The sequence below is a fragment of the Electrophorus electricus genome, chromosome 12 (assembly GCF_013358815.1).
Source record: "Electrophorus electricus isolate fEleEle1 chromosome 12, fEleEle1.pri, whole genome shotgun sequence".
In the NCBI taxonomy this organism is placed as follows: Eukaryota; Metazoa; Chordata; class Actinopteri; order Gymnotiformes; family Gymnotidae; genus Electrophorus; species Electrophorus electricus.
The window spans coordinates 9,334,197-9,355,115 of NC_049546.1; the positions used below are offsets into that span (position 1 = coordinate 9,334,197).

The 20,919-nt window shown below is 43.5% G+C and overlaps 1 protein-coding gene across 5 annotated transcripts in view; it reads left to right on the plus strand.

The window, feature by feature from the left end:
• The first annotated feature begins 634 nt into the window (after positions 1-634).
• prom1a (prominin 1a) overlaps positions 635-20,919 on the plus strand; it is a 36,969-nt gene continuing 16,684 nt past the window's right edge. For 4 of the 5 annotated variants that reach the window (XR_004776738.1, XM_035532258.1, XM_035532259.1 and 1 more), the window contains exons 1-4: positions 635-1,235; positions 17,740-17,798; positions 18,536-18,562; positions 20,268-20,473. Coding sequence is in view for 4 of the 5 variants with exons in the window: in XM_035532258.1 (XP_035388151.1) it covers positions 1,010-1,235; positions 17,740-17,798; positions 18,536-18,562; positions 20,268-20,473 (518 nt within the window). In the remaining variant the exon portion in view is untranslated. The remainder of the gene's footprint in view (positions 1,236-17,739; positions 17,799-18,535; positions 18,563-20,267; positions 20,474-20,919) is intronic. The other variant, XM_035532260.1, reaches the window with a different exon arrangement.

Genomic DNA, 20,919 nt, shown 5'->3' on the forward strand with positions numbered 1-20,919 from the left:
TAGTCCAATACTACAGAAATGACCTAAGGTAATTCCTGATTTCCAGTCGCTGTGTAGTGCAGTCCAGTTGAGTTGTGTAGTGTGTCCCGAAGTCGCATGTTTTTAAAGCAGTGTTATTTACTACGGGTTTAGTATACCAATGGGAATTTTAACCAACTGTTTGCGAATGGGAGTAAGCCTAGTAAATTTTATTTCATATATGGTTTGCTTACTCCAGTATTGACAAAATGACAAAATTAGACCTTAAATAAAACCATATACTCTCGCTCTCTGTCTTCGTCCAGCACGACAGCTTATGTAGTTGCGCATCTGGGTTCCGCAGGTGTCAGCGCTGGACGACTCACTGTAACTGCGGCATAGCTGTCTTGTATGGAAAGCTTTGGCAAATGGCTAATGACGGATATTCCTTGGTATGTCATTTGATGCACTAATTTGGTTTACACTGACACTCTTTAATGAGAGTTTTTCGTCGTCAAATGTAATTTAATGAATGTTACAACTCGAAATCGTTTTTCTTCTTGGCACACCTTGATACTGAATAAAGCAATCTAAAAATAATCAAAGTTGTCGTTTCGTACATCTCCCGCAAGGCGGAGCGCTATCAGTCCATCTATCCACTGCTTCGATTGCGAAACAGCTGCGCTCGGAGGCGAGGAGATGTGCATGCAGGCAACCTAGCAACCACTTCTTCGCCTCTTGAGCACGACGTTAATTCCCAGCTCGAAGAACCAGACCAGCGGAAAGACAGACGGGGCATACCGAGAGCCTGTGCTGTCAAGGGGCCGCTGAATGCGGGACGGTGGTCGTCATGACTCGTTGGCCCGAAAAAAGGACTTGAGCCCTACGTTGTTTTTTTGTTTTTTGTTTTTTCTTGTGTGCTTAAACCGTCGGATTGTCTTTGCTGCGACTGTAGTTAGTCTTAAGAAGCGATTTTTTTTATCTTTCCCGCGTCTTTCCTTACGTGACTATCCTTTTCCCACTTTATTTATTATCTATCCTATTCGTAGTCATGCTGTGGAAAATAGGACTGGTGCTCCTTTGTTGGGGCTTGGCGCACGGGAAACTCCAGGAGACAGAGCCGATTTCATCTCCTGCCACGGGCAACTTAGATTTCGGCTTCGTACCTGCCGGTGTTTACGACACTGTAGCCTATTATGAGCCCGGCCCTATCGGGATTTTATTTAACATGATGCACGCATTCTTGCAGGTGGTTCAGCCTAACCAGTTCCCAAAAGGTAAGCTCTCCTCTAAGAACATACGTGTGGGTTGTTGTCAGGTAGCCCAGCCGTGTGCGCCTTTGCCTGTGTATGTTTAGAAATGTTGGAGTTATAGGTGACTAACATTAGTTGATTTGAAATTTTACATTTATCCGCATATAGGCTTAGCGCTGCCTTTGTGGTAGACTTTACGATTGAACTAGCTATCTCGTCCATCGTACGACTTCTGCCAGCAATTATGCCATCTATTATCAACAGGTGGATAGGAAATGCCTGAGGTTTGTGAGCTAAAGGCTTTCACTGCCACCGCGGTGTTGTGCTTTACATGCGGCGTTGCTTTCAGTTGTTTTAAAATGAAACATGACATATATTTGAGTACAGGCTGAGGTGAATGTTCTTCTTTAGGCTTTATTGTGTTTTTTCAGACACTTCATTGTGTACCAACAGTACTTAAAAATGATCAAGCTGGTCACGTTGAACATCTGTTGAACATCTGTTGGCCTGTATCTTCTGCTGATGGCTGAAGCACATTAGAAATAGGGTCCTGACATGTAGCCTGGCGCTCCGTTGCCTACACTGGGCTCATCGAATTATCGATAGGAAATCTGGAGATTAAGGCACGTCACTCGTCCTGTAATGAGCATATCCGATAATCTGGATCGCCATATGCTGCGTCGTTTTTGTTGTGCATCCTGTTACAGGTGAACTCCACTCTGATCATGCTTGTGTTTTGTCTTTGTTTTTTGTTTTTTTGTTCTATCTACCAGCCTTAGACGACAGAAACATCAGTTTTATCGGCAAATTAGCACCTATGATAACTCCCTGACTATATTATCTTGAGGTTTGTTGAGACATGTTGGCCGTCATGTCTTTTACCTGTTTCATCACACATACACAATTGTCTGTGCGCCCAATCACTGACTGCTGTCCCAGCCACCCTATACCCCCCCCCCCCCCCCCCCCCACCAACCAACCAAGCCGTGCGCTGGAATTTACACTGGCCGCCCGCTTAATGCAATCCGCACTGCTCTGTTTGTCATTTTTCTAGCCTTTCTCAGTCCTCAACTCTAAACACGACCACAGACACAGCTGCAAGCTTTTGGCAAACGAATGGGGAGAGTAAAGCTCTCAGAATGTAGTTTTTGCTAATCCAGTTTCCTGACTTTCACAAGAGGTCCAGTCAGATTTACGCGTCACTTTCGTCATCTTACTTTTCATATTACATTTGTTGCTCTTTAATTGCATTAATGACCTTTGATGCCACTGTTATTTTCCAACAATTTTGTTAACACTCTTCCGAATACAGCCTGCACTGCCATGCCGTATGACAGCGGCGCCCTTAAAGCAGGGAGGAGCTAGGGAGTGGCCCTTATCGCCAATGACTCCCGTTGTCGTCTCTATCCATCGACTACTCGGCACCTTCGTTCGCGAAGGGGGCTATGCCGCTTCATTTCGTTTTTCTGCGTTTCGGTCTCGGTTTCACTCATTCCTCGCATTCACTAACTCAGACTTTTCATAAGCTTGTTCCAAATAATAGCGCGCAGCCAAACAAATAATGCAAAGCAGCACTTTCAATAAGCGGTTACCAGGGCAACGGAACAATATCATAGCAAATGCGTTCGGTTTTCTCCTGCTGGCCTACATACATACGAACGCTATATCATTAGACGAGGTGCCAGTCGCGAAGAGCCTTCTGATAGATGACTCAGGAGTTTTAAAACCTTGAAAACATCTAAATGACTCCAAATGTGTATCAGACTACCAAAGGTAAGTTTGGTAACGCAAGATTACTGCACTTGTGGACACTGGAGGATTTTTGTTGTTGGTGGTGGGTTTTTTTGGGTTTTTTTACTTCAGCGGGTACACAAATGGGGTTATGGGGTTCTCTGTAGTGCAGGACTCATCTACCACAATACTGAAAGCCCATTTTGAAATCCTGCCAGGATGCTAATGGGGGGGGGGGGGGCTTCAGGCTCGTCCTGGATGCCTCTAAGGCAGGGGAATGGCGGGCCAGCTGGCAGCTTTGCCTGGCAAGGAGATCACGATGACTGCTCACAGATGGCAGACATGCGTGGCATATCTGGGCATTTACTGCACCCTGACCCTGTCTGCTCTTCACAATGCTACACAGCTGGGCTGCTTGTCTGTCTGTTTGTCTCTCTCTTTCTCTGTCACTCCCACTCCCTTCTTCTCAGAAACACTCCTAGATTTACATTAACTTGTTGTGACTGACACTTGGTTAAACATCACTGAGAGAGAGGCAAGTGAGGTTCCAGAAGGGAAACTCTTCTTTATGTCTGCACTCTCAGCTAAGCCCTGTCACTGGGGTTCATGTCCCATATCCTTCAGTGGTACATTTTTCCTATTCGTAACCATTTCAAAAGTGACCTTCTAAACATATCACCAGTAAAAGACCCAGACATGTGGCTTACTTACTGTTTCCTTCCATTGGGAGGGATGAAATCTCCAAGCTACTGACTTTTGTGAAAGTCTTAACACTATAATGGCTAAGACAGTCATTTTGGCTATTTTTGAAATTTAGAGATTTAATAGCTTTGACAAAATATACCTTCCATGTCTATCGATCTGTGATTTTTTATGATGTTAATATATACTTTAGTATGACATGACAGGTTATGAAATTAGTATTACAAAGCACAAATAAGTCATTTGGACCGTATGCATTATGAAGGGTGTCTTGTCACCCTACACCAGCTGTTTTTATGACTGAAAATAGTCCCTATAATATATGCAGGTTTGTGCTCTGATAATGAATTTTACCAATATCAACCTAAATCCAACCCTACTGTTAGCACTTAACCCCAATCTGTCTTTCAAAAAAGCCCTGATATGCTTTATGTTGAAATTACAATATGCGGTGACGACACTTTTATGCCACATATGCTGTGTGCGTTAAATCTGTGTCCATACATATGACTGCATTCCATCTGTTCTGCTTCCCTGTACGTGCTGTGGTATGCTCTCATGTCTTTTTCGTGACTGCGATGCCCTGCAGCTTCCGCACACGGGCCTGCACCCCTGCTGCATCGTCTTCAGCTCGACATGACGCCAGCTGAGAGCCCACAGGCCAGCCGCCCCCCCCTCCCCATCCACCCGCACTCGGTGACAGCCCCCGCTGAACGATCTCTCCCCTTACCTTATATACTCATGGATGAGCAATATTCCCTACGTAGTTGTTTCAGTGCATCCAGATCACATATATATTGTAATTTAAATGGCTTTGCAGTATATAATATTGGTGACTTGATGTAACACGCATGGTTAGGTTTTTTATGTACACTGAGCTATGGACATCCAAAGGCTGTAGTAGTGCCAATTAACTAAGGGAATGTTATTTCTATACTGGCATGTAGCTGTGTTTGTGGCTTTGCTGTAAAATTAAGTTTGATTGGTTGTGCATACTAGACAGATAGAAAGAAGGCTATAAATCCTCTATAGTCCCGTTACATATAGTGATTCTTTAATTCACTAAAGGGAAATGATCCTTTTCCTTCCCAAATCCTATTTCTGCGTCTTTATACATTATTTCCTGACAATATGTTCACATGGATGCCAAGGCTAATGGTTTAAAACCATGACTAACAGAGGTTGAGTTTTTTGCTACTCCAGATTCAGTTCTAGTACATGTGAGCACTCTTGTCTGAAATGGACATTGCAGTCCACTTGTTTCTTTCTGGATATGATGAAGCACTCTTCTGAATTTCACCACACACACACACACACTTTTAATATACATTAGCTCTCATCCTTGTGGCAGCCAAACAGCAACACCACTTTTAAGAAATGACCAATAGGAGTGCTGTCCAGTAGGAATGCTGTCCAGTAGGAGTCGTTGAGAAACAGTGGAAGCTCTGATCAGGGCAAGAAAGGCAACTGATGTGTGTTGATATCACATTATCACTTTAGCTTTGCTTATTTTGCTTATATAGTTTACATAGTCTGCCAAACAACAAATCAAATCAAATATTTTATTAGCATATTTCCAAGCCATGCATGACAAATGTGCTTGTTCATCTAAGTTTGATTTGTTGGGTGTCTGTGCTTATGAGCATGTGCACTGGTGCACCCAGTCACTGAAACCCAGTGTCCTACACCTCAGTAAGCAGACTAAAACCTAAATATGTAGTGACAAATGATCAATCTTTTTGTTTTAGACACACAACACAGCACAGAATACAAAAAGCTGGTAAAGCCTCTGGTGTTCAACCTTCTGGGTGTTGAGCACTGCAGCTTTAACGCCTACCACAAATGATTCATCAGCCACGTCAGGCAATATGGTGTTCAAGCCTGTGATAGCTCGATGAACCATCCATTTCAGGATATGTCAAATCCGAAACTTTTTTCTTTCCTCCCACACCTGACAAGGCTTTACATCTTGCAACTTCTGCAAGCTGGTTGGCATGACGACCACCCCTTCATTGCTTTTGAGGAATGTGGTTCTCAAGTCTGAGACACTTCAGTATTTGATCCATCAATAGATATGACAAATCTGGAGATTTGCCTTCTAATAGCACTATAATACTCCTTTCCTGAGTTCATTCTAAAATGGCTTCAATGAGCTGTACTTTCCCTGCCGTCAGAGCCTGCCAAGGCACTTAAGCCTCTTCTGGAGAGGGGCACAGATTTAGACTTCCATTAATGAAGCACTGTGCTCACTATTGTGACACGATTGTGACACGTTTACCTCTCAAGCATTGTCAAATGTTCCTCTAGCTCCCTCACTTCAGTGAGGCATTATGGGCCATCAGACGGAAGAGCCTTCAGGTATTTAGTGTGGTGGAGGGGGTTCCATTTCTCTGAATGAAATACTTGTTTTTCGAGGAGCTAATCACTCTGTCCCTCTCACACACACACACACACACACACACACACACACACACACACACACACACACACATATATTTTCCCTGACCCTTATGTTGTGGGGGTTGGCCTTCACCCAAGAAGGAAACAAAGGCCTGAACTCAGTGAGCAAGTGAGTGAGGACCCAGTGGAAAAACGACCACTGCTCCCGCCCTCTCCAGCCCGTTATGCAAGTGGACCTTTCTTGCAGTGAAAGTGAACTGCTTCAGGGCATTCTGGCTCTGCTCGCAGCGATGTATTCACTCCCCTCAGTCGCCTCCACATTTTTGAAAGGGCTCCTCTTTTGCATCAAACTGCTGCAGTAAATCCACCTAACAGGGATTAATCCAAAAGTCATGTACCAGCAGCACCACAAATTAGCCATGAGATAACGGCCTGGCATTTTGATGGAGTGTGTTCAGCTGGCTCCAGGTAACTCGGTAATGCCACAGGACTGAGGGCGGGGGGCATGTTGCAGGGCAAGAGATGGAGGCCCGAGGATTCTCCACACTCCGGTGCTTCGTCTGGGTCGGCTGGGTGTAGCAAGTGGGGGTCGGAGGGCGAGGGATGATGGGGAGCCTGAGCAGGAGAGACTGTGGAGATGCTCTGAGTAGCTGGGCTGCCGAGCCGCAAGCTTCTACTGCAGAGCTCTCTCCCACTCTCTGGCCTTTCCGCCTCTGCTCGAAAGGCACGCGTTGTGTTGGCTGCCGCTAACAAGCCACAGCTGGTCAGCCACAGCTGCGTTTGCCTATATGGCCCGGGTCAGGTTTGAATGCAGATTTACAGCTTCCCCCTCTCCATTGAAACATATACACACACGCAGAAACAAACACACTCACAGTCATTCTCCATAAACTACTCATCATTCTCCATGAACTACTTTGTCATTTGATTCCACACAGTAGCTTTTCATGTTTTGTTGAGCAACATGGTTGTTGCAGATGTCAGATTTCCAGTAAAAATGGTTGCATATGTTCCCATGATCAGAAGTCAATGAGATATCAGTCCTTTCGCAGTCCAACTGGCATTCTGTCCTCTTTAAATCTGTATATCCTGTGGCAAATTGCAATTTGACAGTCACATTATGGCTCACCATCATTCCCCACTAGAATTTGGTTTGTTTATAGCATCAGCCATGAGGCACAAAGAGGTCATTAAGATCCATGCAGTGGTCCACTGGAGAATCAGTATCCCTTCACAGTACACTCACCTCTACACCCAAACTGCACTGTCTGAAGTTCACACAGCTACAATCTTAGGGACAGAGATTTCAGGCAGCACTGCTGATGCACATGCTATGGTGTTCATTGTGAAGTAGATTACAGGACCACAGAGACGAATGTACCCATGTCATGACAAATGTAAATCCTTCCACCCTAAATGGTTTAAAATAGCCAAACGTGTTTGCATTCACATGCTGATGGCCATTAGTAAGGACTGAATGAAGATTGCTATGTGCCATTCTTGCTACCTAGTCATTTTTACAGCAGGTTTCTGACACTTACTTCAACAGCTTTGCTGACATCGGTCATTTATTAGTTTTTTAAGGTAATTTGAGTCATTAATGCAAGGTATTTTGTGTTTGAGTTAGTTTTCTTTGTTGATATAATTTTATTCATAAAGTAACAATGATTTCGTTATCTTCAACAGTCCTTCCCTAGTTCCTGTCACTATAAACAGCACTGGAGGATGAAACAAATTCTGTGGAGTTCTTCATGCTGCTCCAGTGAGTGGCACTGTTGGTGTCTCTGGTGTTTCCCTCTCCTGGTACCTCAGTTGCATCTCTGCCAGCCATTTTGACCAGTTATCAGTAACAGCAAGCTCTCTTCTTAGAAGCATGTAAGTCAAACCTGAGAAAGGTTGTGGGAGTGTGTGTGTGTGAGAGAGAGAGAGAGAGAGAGAGAGAGAGAGAGAGAGAGAGAGAGAGAGAGAGAGAGAGAGAGAGAGAGAGAGAGAGAGAGAGAGAGAGAGAGAGAGAGAGAGAGAGAGAGAGAGAGAATCAGCCATGTTTCAACTCCCCTTCTTAAAGGATTAGACACTTATGCTTCTGTCTGCAGTTCTTCCTCACATTCAGAACACAAGAGACAAACCTGCTCTACATCTACGTCAACCACATGCAACATCTACCCCACAACTTCCACAATGACATCAAATGTAATTAACATGCCATTAGTATACCAAAATAACCAGATCTGATAACTGCCACAGTGTTTTGCCAGCTACTTCATTAACCTTGAACAGTGACCTAAAAGTAAAGCGCATACTTAATTTGTATGCAGTAGCTATGTAGGCCACATACTGTAGTTTATAGTTGTTCAACATATACATTATAATAATCGTTTTTACTTATTTACGGGAAAGCATACAAAAAAGCATGGTCTGTATTATTTAGTAAGCAAATCCATTTTAGTGTGCTTTGATGGCCATAAATGTCAGTCTGATATTCACGTCTTATACCTTTTATGTGTAACAGCACAATTACGCACTTTATGGACCAACTTTGTGTTTGTAAGCAAAGCCTGGGAGTGTGTTTGGAATGTTGGAGCGCAACATCCTGGTACATCCTGCCCGTAAGACAAGGAATGCCGTGCAGCAGCTGTGTGTGTCATCATCTCGCTGGGAATTTCTCTCGGTAGACTCTGGTACTATACAGCCCTGTGGGAAAATCAGTAAGAACCAGTGATCTGTGAATATATCCAGCTTACTGTGAAAGGTGAATATTGTCTTTTTCCATATAGAAATAGAATTGCTGGCAACAAAAGGTCAGATCATTCAGTGAATGGTCTGGTCACACTCTCTGACTCTGGCAATGAAGGATTTGATCACTTTCTGCATAACATTTCATTTCATGAGCATAATGAAGAGGCTCTCATGACCCAGTGACCCAATCATCTTGCTTGTGGTCCTCTGAGGCCAAAACGCTGCCTGTTCACTGGCTGTCTCATTCGCAGAGGCTCCTTTCAACTCACACTGACCTCTTGGTTTGAGTTTTGCAGTGTATGCTCCACAAGAACGCATCATTACTGTGTGAAATCAAGAGACCTTACTGCAATTGCAGTGTACAAAGGCTGCCTTCCATGTGTACACACACTCACATGCACGCATGAAAGCAACTTCACAAAAGACTCCAACCAAAGTTTCAGTTTCAGGATCCAAATATTAAGCTTTGGGTTGTACTTTTAAGTAGCCTGCCACTTCTTTGAATAGACTATCTCTAACTGTGGGCTAAAGTTACTCAAGCACTTAATGCCTTTTTTATTAGTTCTTTCCCCATGAAAGGGAAGATTTCAGTTCTCTTCTTACATCATCTTCCTCTCCATTCTGGTTCTCTCTCCCTCTCTCTCTCCCTATGTTTGTGTGTAGAGGGAAGAGCATTCACTTTACCTTGGTAACTGGTTCCATGGTTACAGAAGAGCTGCCATTTGCTTTGTGTGTGCTTGAGTAGGTTGTTATTGTCATGTTCTGCGGCACATCGCTTCCCTCTGGTCAGCAATTCAGCTCCCTTGACTGATGAATCACAAGTGGTAATCTCTGCACAGTAGGATGGCTGTTCATCTTTGAGAATCTTCAGGTGTTGCTGCACAAGAAAATGACACAAATTAAAAAATTGTAGTAGTGGATGAATAACTGTAATATGGGCACAGTTTGGTTCCATTCAACACTGTAGATGAAGCTGAAACCCCTACTTACTGCTCTTCCAGTCATTTCACAGTGTTTACACTTAAGAGTTCATGCAGGGAACTCAAAGAAGAACCCTCAAAGAGCCCAGTTCCATTCTGAAGAAGTTAATCCAGTCACCCCACCTTCACCGATCACCCATGTGTTCCTCATCTCCATCAGTCGCTGGGTGCAGGTACCGTTGTTTTGGGGGAGACAGCTGGCAGGCTTCTCGGCACAGCAGTGAGGATACACATACTAGAGTGATGTCAAATACTGCCATAGAAACGGAGCTCTCTGAGAGTTGCTGCTGCCGACGAGAATCACCGCTATTTGTGCATGACTCTTGGATGTGTGCAGCCTTTCTGGAAGCATTTGCAGTAATAATTATGCCTGTTTTGACCACACTGCAGTTTTGCCATGACTCTTTGGCTCACTGTCCCAGGCTCCTCATGTCCCAGGTTGCTCCATCTGGCCAATCACTGCACAAGGTGGGGTTCAGTGGCGTCCAGATGAATCAGTAGTAGCCCAGGCTTAGTCGTGAATTCAGCCATCAAGTGTGGGAGAGCATTAATTTGAACCACACAAAGTGGTCTTTTTTCTGTAATAAGATCAGAATTTTTCCGTGCTTTATGGAATGAAAAACAACTTCAAAAAAAGCACTATAACATTTGAAATAATTTTTTTAAGTATTAATGACTTCCAGACATATGGGGCCAAATTTATAAAACCTACAATTTAATGAGATCTTAACACTAAATTGTGCTGTGGTAAAACGTTTGATTTCATAAATGTGGATTGCCCACATATTTGCATGATATATGGTGCTACCGCATTAGTAGTTTATTACACTGCACCGCAAAAAATACCACCTGAACATGTCTATCAGTAAATGTCCCAGTAAGAATCCAATGTGGATTGGATGATATTTGTGTGACATTTGTTCACACATTGTGAAAATTCTGCACATGCACCCATTTAGCTAATTGACAAATTTATCCAACAGTCTGGAATGAGCCTGATGGTAAACTTTGCATCTACAATAGCAGGAGTACACAAAGAGGAAAGTGACTTGCTTGAGCAACAACTCAGAATGCCACAAAATATTGCCGTAAGAAATGCAAATTTAGGTGTTAGAGAGGAATAAACTATAAACAGGTATAGACTGAGGAAGGATACGAGAGATTTTGCTGCTCTGCCATGACTGAAGCACTGAAGTAGTGGAGTCATCAACTCAGCACATCAATACAGTTCCCATCTTTGTGAAAGTTACACATGCATTACATTTTTATGTAACTGGCAGTTTTCAGCATACCATGGTCTCACGATGGGTTAGTCGGTCATCTGTACCTTGGCATGCATCTTAAATATGCATGGGCTCATGTTCATTTTGATTAGCTTCCACATAGGGCACAGGTGAATTTAGCATACTGGGAAATGAATAGGAATTGAATACTGTGTAACACAATTTGCATGGCATAGTGCTGTTACGATCAAGTTTTATTAATCTGGCCCATGATGTCTTTGGGAATGTGTTTGGGAATTGAAAATTTATGATCAGTTTAGTTCTTATACTGATAAAACATGAATACGATTCTGTAAATATGCTTTTAGATGGGCCACATTATAAGCTTTGACCTTCTGACATGCATAACGTCTATACATTGTAACTGGTTATGAAATGAGAAACTACTGAAGATATTGAAAAGGAGATGGGGGGAGGGTGTCTCTCTATTAAGGTCAAAGCAAAGTACAATTAATCCTGAATATGACAGAAGACCAATTCATTCTCGTATCCTGTCGCATGATTTCCCTTGAAACGATGCTTGTTCACCAAGCTTGTTCACCTCATCCTTTTGGAGATAAACAGCAGTAGACAATAGTCCCCGTCTCTATTCAGTTCTCTGAGCTGAGTTCAGGATAAGGTATTAGGGTAAGCCTCTGGTCCCTCCTCTCACAACACTTCCTTCATTCTCCCCAGTGGCTCTTGTGTCTCCTGTGTTTATGATGCATTTATCCTTTCTCCATCTACATGGCTCTGTGTAGACTACTTGATGTCCTCCTTTTTATTGGTGTTTGTGTTTTCCTGAACTTCGAGGGGAGGTTGAGCCATTTTTTCTTTAGAGGAATTGAAATTGTATGCAGAAATGTCAGGAGTATATTGACTTATGTGGCAAATTGAGAGACATTGAAGTATTCAGGGGTGAGTTCTTGTGTAAATAAACCAGGGGTGAGTGCATATGTTAATGTTTCTAGTTTATGTGGTAAACTACAGTTAGGTAACACCAATTTCACTGGTTTTGCGCAGTGATCTATAAATAATTCTACCCCAATGTATATGATCCAATATGCATGTACCAATTTATTTCGTTCTGTGAGAGTTTAAAAATTTTCTGAAAAAAATCAGAAAGTAGAGGGTGCAGCTGAACTAATGATCTACTGTGACATATGAGTTTTTACTCTTTTTTAACTCGTTTTTTTTTCCCCCTCTACTCTTTTCTACATGTAACTATACACAGGATGAGATATCAAATGTCCTGTGCCAAACAATTAGGAATTCACATAGGACCCACCCTACTAACTTCATAATATCCTGTAGGAAACCCACTCCTCAAAACTCTTCATGGGGTAGGTACCACACTTCAACCGTGTTTCGCTGAATTAAGCCCGTGAAACATCAACAGCGAGGTCTGGCCGCCCAGCTCCAAGCTCAATTTTTAAACCACCAGCCTGCCCCAGTGCAGCTCATCACTCCTTAAATCAGGCTGTACCCTGCCCCACTGGCACCATTAATGCCTACTGCATTACAGCCACCAGTTCTATATGCATTTTACCCACTACACCACCACACAGTCAATAACACAGCAGATCCATACTGGCCTCCCTGGTGATGAAGGCCATACCCAACCCCACCATTAATGCATGTTCAGTGCCACTGGTTCCATCTGAATTTACCATTCCAGACATGACAATGACATGACAGTCTACTCACCTGTTAAGTCCTCTGTGTACCTGAGAGACTGAAAATCTCTTTATGCTGCATTTTCCAAACTCGCCTGTGCTGTCCTCATCCACAGCCCCTTTTTAGCAACTTCTGAAAACTCAGAAGCTGCCCTTACCATACAACCTCTAAAACAAAATTCCCCAAAAAGAAGAGGCAGACGCTGGTTTTACATTCAGAAATACACTGTATAACACTGCATAAATATCTGCCATGCTCTGCGTTACCCTGTTCCAGACATTCGTTCAAATCAATTACACAGCAAGGCTAATGGCCCAGCTGCTCAGCCCAATCAATTAAGCAGCACTGCTAATTGCTGTGTTCTACACCAATGGCCAGCGGACAGCTTGCTGCTTCTGTGGCAGAGATAGTGAGGGAGTGAAACAGAGGGAGAGGGATTTATGTTGCCCAAATCATGCAGCCATCCGATAATTCAAACACCAGGAATGAACTCTGTCCCTTATTATAGTCTGTTAGATGGAACAACGAGTCAATTGTTAGAAGTGAACTGGCATCACTGCTCTCTCAGTGCATTTGTATGATCAGCAACCTACCTAGGTGACAGCCTTTTCTTCTGCTAATAACAGCCTCCCAGATGGGGTTGGGGTCCAGTACAACAGGTAGCTGGGAGTCTGCAGACTGGACCAGTCAGATAAGCACGCTGAACTGGAGAAGAAAGAGAAGAGCAGATCGTTCCAAGCAGCCTACTTTGGTTTCAGCCGGCTGCCTCTAAGCGTCTGTGCTGCGGTCTGCTAGGGGAGTGGGAGAGGCCAACTCCTAAAGTAGCTGAGAGTTTTTCTACCAGTTGCCAAATGGCTCCACAATGCCACCAGACACTAGGCTCTGAGAATGCCTGAGGTTTAATGGGACAGAATGTGTACAGACATTATCCACACACTGAGAACAGTAATGGCATACATTCCCCCCCACACACACCCCCAATGTCTTGGTGCAAGGCCAAATTGCCTCACGAGGTAGTGCTGGTGGAAGTCCTTTGCTTGAGGCTTTGATCATTTCAGTGACTTATCACAGTGACTACTTAATGTCCATGTCAGGCAGCTGTTTGGACCCGTGGTGTCGTTCTTTTCCTTCTCGCTGATATTATGCATGCATAAAGCATTTTTATGTAGAAGTCAAGTAATATGTCCCTGGTGAGCTACGGCAATGTGAGATAATGTAGCTTACAAATTCATTCAAGCTAGTGCATCTCCATAGCCATCTCTGAGAGATCATGTAATGAAATATTAATTATGGTTGCAGGTTTGTTTTGCAGGGGAAGGGGAGGCTGCAGCAAAAATAAATATTTTTTCTCATTATTTCTTGATATATTACTCTTGTTTTCTCTCTATTTCTCTTTCTCTCTCTCTTTCTGGAAGACCTATAGTTGCACAGGCTGACAGTAGCTGTGTGGGTGGGAGAAGGCACCCTGTGGGGAGTATGGGGGAAGAGGATGAGGAGATGATGGGAGGATGAATGCAGTTGGGTTCGGCAGGAATTAGGTTTGCAGGGGTGGGAGGCTATGAAATGGGCTGAAACAAGGCTCCTCCCTGTGCAGTGCCACCAATAGCAGCCTGCTGGGGCATAATGGACGAATGGTGTGATGCGTTACTAGCCCACAGCGCTTTGATCATGGACTGATGAAGAGAGCCGACAGCTCTGGGATATCGCACTGAGCATGACGGTGACCTGCATGGCTTCGTACCACAATAACACAGGGCTGTCACAGCATGCAACAAACAAACGTGTATACACACACATACACACTCCTGTCAAATCAATCACACAGCTCACATGAAACAATGTAGGATATGCACATCAGCCTACCCTAGACTATCTGCCTGCACCATCCTCCACAAGAATGCACACACACACACATCTAGCTGTGTATCTCCTAGAGATGGCACACACCCCACCCACAGAGCTTTAGCATGGCACACAGTGTCAGAGCATACATCATCTATCCACCTGAGGCTTACAGTGGAAAACCTCAACATCACAACTCAGCACCTCATCATTCTAGACAAAGCTCTAGACAAAGACCCAGTTGCTAATACGCAAATGTTATCTCAATTGTCCAAATGTGATCTAAGTATTGAGTTCGACATAATAATATATCGATTACAATTTCATTTTTTTTTGTTCACAAAACCCAGTAGTTCATCTATTATGTCAATCCTGAAAACAACCATCTTAAAATGCAGAGGAAACTGAAACTTCAGGAAGCTGTATATACATGATGGAAACTAAAGTTACAAAATTTATTTTGACGATGTTGGCTGATAAAATATCCATTGATAAAACTTCTGTAGGATAGATATGTGTTCCCATAGCCTTTCAAATTTTAATTTGTTATCACATCATTCATGATTATTGTTGTGTATTTGTCATACTGTTTTGATAGTGATAATTAATATTTTATTGACAAATTGAATTTGCCTCTGTGCAATAATGTGTTGTTAATCCTTGAAAAAGATTTTTTGGATCTAAGGCCAAATGCATTTTACAACAGTAAATTCTGAGAAAACCTTGTTTTTAGCCACACCATCTGTGATAGCACTTTAAGTGTGGATTTGCACTTTAGGTTTGGGTTCTGTCATAACAGCCAACCTCCAGTCAGTGAGATCTTCAGCCTCTCCTGTGTTTTTTACCACTGAGCCCCTGGGTCTGTTTGCTTCCTGCTTGATGAATAGATACCTACGCAATCAAACCATGTTAGAGAGAGAGAATGACGTGTTTATGCTTGTGTGTGTGTGTGTGTGTGTGTGTGTGTGTGTGTGTGTGTGTGTAAGAGTGTATATAAGAGTGTGGCAGTACATGAGGAAAGAGAACAAGGTTAAGTTACAGTCAGCAGAGAGTTGCTTGGGCTTCATGAAAGTCTGATACCAGGTCATTACAACATGAGCATTAAAAGTTTTTTTTAAAAGAGTCAGATTTATTTATATATTATTTTTACAACAGCCCTGTGATTACTTGTGGGATGGATGGACCACTGAGTTGTTATAGATGTAGATAGCATAGCATGTTTTAGACAGGTATAGTATGTTATGCGTGTGTGTATGGAGCTATATCGGTAAGCCAGGAAAGCAGAGGCAAATTTCTCACTTCTTTCTTCTAATCAGCTCTTCTCGCAGCCTACCTTCTGCTAAGTTTTTCACTCCTCTTCTCTCACGTCTGCATATCTCTCCTCTCACCATGCTGAGAAATGGAGTTTTAAAAAGGAGACTCCTTGGAAAATAGAGAGCAAGAGAGCATTGCACTGTGGTAGGATGAAATGAATGACCAGTGCAGTTAGGTTCATATAAAATGCCCTGATCCTACCTTAATCCTCCTCTTTTACCTGTTTGGATAGAGGACACCTTACTTTAAATGATCTCATACTATGAGCACCTAATTTCACATTTATTGAGCATACATGTTTCATACTATGTTTATGTTTTGCAAGCCATTTTGAAGATCATCTCTCGTCAAACACAGGTTTATTACAGAGCACGAGCAGCTGTCCTTTCTATGCCAGCCTTTCGATCGCATTACCTCTTTTTTCCTTGTTCAGAATGATGTAAAGAACGTGCAATCCCCTGGTACGATCCTGAAGACTGCTTAATGTTAATTAACTAGCAAAGATTATGGAAATCTGTAGCAATCTACATCCTTACACTAATGATTCATAACTTCTAAATCATATTTATATATGATTTATAATTTACTAATAATTCTAGACATTAATCATTACCATTATCAGCAGTCATTACTCTTTCAGACCTGTTTTAAAAGGTAAAAACATAAGAAGAAAAAGCAGAGGACGTGGGGAATTTGCTTTAGGAGCTTAGCTGAGGACGTGATGTGGACTACCCCTGGCAGGACTTTAGGCTTATTTGGAGCATAGATGGAAAAAAAAAGCACATTTTCTTCCCAAAGTATACAGGCTCAGTTTTAGAAGAATGCCTAATAGGCCGAAAGCAGAGCCTTGTGCAGCTTCTTTTCAAAGGCCGTGTTATTGTTGAATAATGAAGCAATCACCTCTGAAAGAGAAGAATGGAGGCTCGAGCAAGAACATGTGCCTGTCGAGAGTGCACTTGTTAGTGGCATTGCGCATTAGCATTTCCCCTTCCAGCGCTGCCCGTTTTGGAAGTCCTGCACTGCACCAAGAGGAAGGTTAACGTGTGCCATCTTTCAGTTTCTCCATGCCTATAAACATGGTGAACAGAGATGCGTTCTGCTGATTATTAGGATCCTGTCTTCCATAGTCCCCATTGCAAACAGAGCAGTTACTTTGTTGTGGTGTTACTTCATGACTTGAAGAAACGATCTTGCATCATGGTTATGACCTTGATTGAGAAACAGTGATGGAAGCGTCGTAGCAATGAATGTTGTCAGTACAACCTTTAGGAAAATCAAAATGCTTTCAGTGTCTTTTCCTTGTGCTATCTGCCTGTTTGTACAGTGAAACAGACACTGGACCAGCAGCAAAAGGAGCTACACTTTCCCTGATCCAGATATGTATACGTGAACCCAGCATGTGGAGACAATGAACTGGACTGTACTGGAACGTGAGCCAGTGAGCCATAGCATGCTGGACATGAAGTTCCTCCGCATCACTCATGAAACTGAACACTCGCAGGTCCTGTGAGCCTCAGTGGATGCATCACCTTGCTGCAGCTCCAGTGGCAATGTAGTTTCATGTGGCTTCATCAGCCTATTGAAACCAAGTGTTTCTTAGTTCAAAGTCCAAAGCAACAATGGTGAAACATTTGGCCAGTGCACCTAGAGCCTCTTAGTATGAAAACAATGACATGCTTCCTGTGAGGTCAGGTTCGGCAACACAACAGGAGCAGCTGGGATCTCGTGCGGCAGGAAAGTGAGCAGGGAGCAGACCCAGATGCCGTGGGTGTGCCGCTGCTCTTTTCACTCTAGATGCCAAACGTCGTTACCTTGCGGCCCACAGCTGCCCGCCCCCCCGCACGGCCTCTCCTCACACTGACTCATCCTTTGCTGTCATTGCAGATCTTGTCGTCCGGTTGGCGAAGGATAAATTCAGGAGCATCCAGTCTGAGTACCAGAAGGTAAGAGGGTGCGAGCGGGCCTCTGATATATAAGCGTCTCCCTGTGGAGCTTAGTCCAGCTCCAGGGACGTTATCTCACTGCATCTGTCCTCCAGCAGGCTGGTAATTGTTTATGAACAGCGAGGAGAGAACCTTTCCTCTCCTGTTATCCGACTGGAGAAGGAGAGCTGCTAATTGCTTTTGGCACCAGCTCTAGTGGCAAGCAAGGGGCATTTGTTGTTTTTGAGTAGCAGAGTTTAATTAAACAGCATCTCGTTTCCAAGGGAACGAGAGATGCTGCAGAAAGCCCTTGACAACAGTCCTTGGTTTCAGACGTAGGCTTTTCGGGGCCGGTAGTGGGACCAAGTGACGAAAGCTAGCTTGAATATGTGCAGCCCTGTCTAGATGCCTCCATTCTATGCGCTCTGATTCCTCTGCAACCATGTTCACTTGCTCTCTTTGCTTATATTTACATTGCCTTGATACAGTTAAGAAAGAAGTGTGCTCCAGACAGTTCTCTCCAGCAGCCAAGTTAACACAAGTTTAATCAGACTGTCCCATACCGTTGGGTCAGACCCTGACAGCGAGGCATTACACCTAGTTCCTAATTCTTAAGTGCTTTGTATGGCTTTTATTTACCTGGTTTTGCTTTTTTATGATCATCTGTTGTGCTCTTTTCCCCTGTGTTCTTTTTGCTTTTTTGGTTTGTTTGTTTTGTTTGCGTTTCTGCACACTTTTCATCATTTGGCTGCCCCCAGCCAGAGAACGTTGTTCTGACCCTGCAGGTAAAGTGGGTCCAGAGTCGGCCCATCACCACCCCTCAGCTAACGCTAGTTTCATAACCTTACCCCACGCCACCGGGTCCATTCTCTAACTCCTTATCCATGTGATTTTGTCCCAGTAATGCAGATGTGTTCTTTCTTCTTTTCATTTACCCTGTATATGTTGTTAACATTCTATGTTGCAGTAGTGGTGTTCACATAGTTCCAATTCCATATAGTCATAAACATCTAAGCCATTAGGAATGCTGTAACTGTGCATTACTGGAGGAATGTGTAGATAACATGTAGGATCTTGTTATAAAAAGTTGTCATGTTTTACAGGGTAAAGAAGTATTTGTAATTTAGCCATTGCTTTAGGCATGTAGTGCTAAAAACCACAACAAATCCCAGAAATGACCATTCTTACCTCAATCATTCCAACATCCCTGACCCAAAAATTCAGAGGCAGTAGCTCAGTCTGAGTTTCCTCAGCATTTCTGGCATAAAATCCCAGGCATAAAATCCCAAGACTCTCGCCCCTCACCACCCCCACGCCCCCTGACTAAAGCCTGTGCATGCTGATGTGAGCTGAATACTGACGTAACGCCCCCTGGCTACAGGCTGGAGTGTCAGGATCCGAATGCTTCAGGTTTATGGTTAGGGATGATTCTGAATTTTAAGAACATCCCTAGATTTGGAATTTTAAGATCTAGATCTAAATGTTGTTTACGTTTGAATAATCAGTTATAAGAAAGTTGGAGGCAACTGAAGTGTTTCCTTTTCCTGATGGATTGCCTCCAGAAAAATCAGGGAGTAAGCTCAAGCTGTTCACCATGGTCCATGACTTCAGAAACAAAAGTGGTAGGATGTAGCATTTAGCGAGGTTTTTACGCAGCGGATGCACAGAAAAACAAAAGTGATGCATGCTCCTGAACTGCTGTTTTTAAAAATGTCTTTTAAAAACCCCATATTTGCTGTTCAGTATCAAATTCATTTACTCCGATTGACTCCAAATAGGGATGACCACGACCTCTGGAGTCTGCAGCTACTAATGGTCCATGATAATTATAACCCTTTACAGATGGGGTGAGCTGAGAATCAGGGCGGCACCATGACTTACCAAGAGCTTTATTATCCAGACAGAAGTGAGTCCCGCCCAGAGACAGGCTGCCCCCTTTCCACTATCAAACTGTGCTGCAGGCTGAACAGCTAGCTCTAATCACACTGAGGAACCATTGCATATGAATAACTCTGGCATGATGTATTACTCACACAGTGAGGCAATTGTTTTTAGCTCCCAATTAATTTGCTTCATTTTTCAGAGTCCTCATATTGAGCATATTTACAATATGGTGATTAAGACAATCGTCTTGCATGAGAAGGGGAGGGACTTGTTGGACAAATGGTGGCAGCCATTTTGAGAATTCAAAATAGCAAATAGCAAATGATATTCGAAGTCTTCTTGGCACATGTTTTAGAATGACTTTGTCGTGTTTTACTCTTTGCCTGTCCCTCCCAAGAGACACCATCCCTTCCTCTTCTGTCACTAGTTAGCTCAGTACCATGTCTAACAAAGTCTCCCATGGCCCTTATTCCTCTCCGTTACTTATAGTTCTGGGTAATGTTTCCTGATATTTTCTCTAAACATAGTCGTAAACTGTCACGGCAGACGGTTGATCGGGGTCTAACGTGTTGCGGTGGGGCACGGTGGGCTGTGTGGTTTGTGCAGGTGATCTACTACGAGATTGGCTTTGTGGTGTGCGCTGCTCTGGGGCTGCTGTTTGCCGTACTGCTGCCGCTGGTCGGCCTGTTCTTCTGCATGTGCCGCTGCTGCGACAACTGCGGCGGTGAGATGCACCAGAGACAGAGGAAGAATGCTGACTGCCAGAGAGGCCTACTTACCACACTGCTCCTCACCACCACCTTCATCATCACGTAAGAGAGAGTGTGTGTGGCTGTGTACGTGCGTGCGCGTGTGTGTGTGTGGGGGGGGCTGTTTATGCTTGCCACCGGACAAACTGATTACAAAGTGACCGATTCAGTTCAAATAATTCAGCTATCAAATGTGCCATATCTCAACGACAAGTCAGCTAATATCAGCTGTAATGGAGCTTCAGATAACCATACTTCTGATTCGATACTCCAGCTTATGGACCCGACGGCATGGACTGTGCTAGAGTATATTCCAGTGTAGCTGAGAGCCAACAGGCTGCAGGTAGAGAGTTTTTCAGTGCAGCAGCACCAAACCAAACAGTGTGCGTGTGTGTGCGTGTGCGTGTGTGTTTGTGTGTGTGTGTGTGTGTGTGTGTGTGTGTGTGTGTGTGTGTGTGCGCGTGTTATTTTTACTATATGGCTTCATCAGGCTGCCTCTTTATTAGAGA